Source organism: Humulus lupulus, chromosome 2, assembly GCF_963169125.1.
Source record: "Humulus lupulus chromosome 2, drHumLupu1.1, whole genome shotgun sequence".
In the NCBI taxonomy this organism is placed as follows: Eukaryota; Viridiplantae; Streptophyta; class Magnoliopsida; order Rosales; family Cannabaceae; genus Humulus; species Humulus lupulus.
The window spans coordinates 272,776,867-272,778,210 of record NC_084794.1 but is presented as its reverse complement, the minus strand read 5'-3'; the positions used below and the strand labels follow the sequence as shown (position 1 = coordinate 272,778,210).

The 1,344-nt window shown below is 32.4% G+C and overlaps 1 protein-coding gene across 1 annotated transcript; it reads left to right on the top strand.

Moving 5' to 3' along the window:
- The first annotated feature begins 316 nt into the window (after nt 1–316).
- Nucleotides 317–1,107, top strand: LOC133819442 (major allergen Pru av 1-like). The gene has a single exon (XM_062252704.1). It carries the CDS (start codon nt 393–395, stop codon nt 876–878), a length of 486 nt encoding a protein of 161 aa, XP_062108688.1. The 5' UTR covers nt 317–392; the 3' UTR covers nt 879–1,107.
- Nucleotides 1,108–1,344: the final 237 nt, after the last annotated feature.

Sequence of the window (1,344 nt, the reverse complement as noted above, 5' to 3'; positions counted from 1 at the left end):
ACTAGTTAAATTATTGCTTAATTTTATTTTCGTTTAACAAAGGAGATTACTTTGGGGTAGGTAGATGTAATACGTGCGTATTGACAAATTAATAATTCATTATCAACAATAAACAAAGGTATATATTTATATTTATATACATGCTTTCTTTGACTAAAACAAATTATAAAATAATATGATGATGTTACGTGTGATCGAAGTGTACATTACATAATAATAATAATAATAATAATAATAATAATAATAATATGTATATATATACATCTTCTATAAATACCTGAGTTAGCAACAAACCCAAAAACTCACAAACAAATACATATCAAATTAATAATCTTCACACTAATATAGTACTTATTCTTAATTGTATCATCGTTATTATTATTATTCCCATTATGGGTGTGTTTACTCATGAGACCGAGACCGTCTCTCCAATCCCTCCAACAAGGTTGTTCAAGGCTTTAGTCCTGGACGCCGACAACCTCATCCCCAAGGTTGTCCCTCAAGCCATCAAAAGTGTTGAAATCCTCCAAGGAAATGGAGGACCTGGAACAATCAAGAAGATCACATTTGGTGAGGGCAGTAGCTACAAGTACGTGAAGCACAAGGTTGATAAGCTCGATCTTGACAACTTCACCTTCAGTTACAGTGTGATCGAAGGTGATGTTTTGGGTGATGTTATCGAAAAGATCTCCTACGAGACCAAGTTGGTGGCATCTGCCGATGGTACTGGTTCTATTGCCAAGAGAACCAGTCAATATTATACTAAAGATGGTCATGAGATCAGTGAAGAGAGTGTTAATGAAGGCAAAGATAAAGCTTCTCATCTCTTCAAGGCTATTGAAGCCTATCTCCTCTCAAATCCTGATGCCTACAACTGAAGCAGTTGTCATACATAGAAGTGTTTTATGTATAATTATTATATCGTTTTTGTTATGTTTGGTCTTCTAGTATCCCATAATATTATGGCTTTTGGCTTGTACTAAAAGATAGTAAACCTCTTGAAAGTTTGTGTCAATTCGTTTTCTTTTTCAAGATATAGTAATATATTTCTATGGTGAAAGTACACCATATATTTGATGGATTAAATATAACATATTTTGTTTGTCACGAGCTCATGTGTTAGTGCAACATATTGCACATACCTCATAATATTTTGTGCTTAACCCTGAATTAATATATTAATCTTTAAAAAAAATGGGCAAAGTTTCATCTGTTTCTATAGTACATCGACTTATAAATTCAATTCAAATAAACACAACAAGCAGCATGCATAATTCCATCCATAAACTACTGCAACTCACAAAATTCTCATAATTTATTTTACTAAGACACACATATTCTCAA

Bases quoted from the DNA above. Each gene is read 5' to 3' on its own strand.
- LOC133819442 (XM_062252704.1), top strand. From the start codon at position 393: ATGGGTGTGTTTACTCATGAGACCGAGACCGTCTCTCCAATCCCTCCA.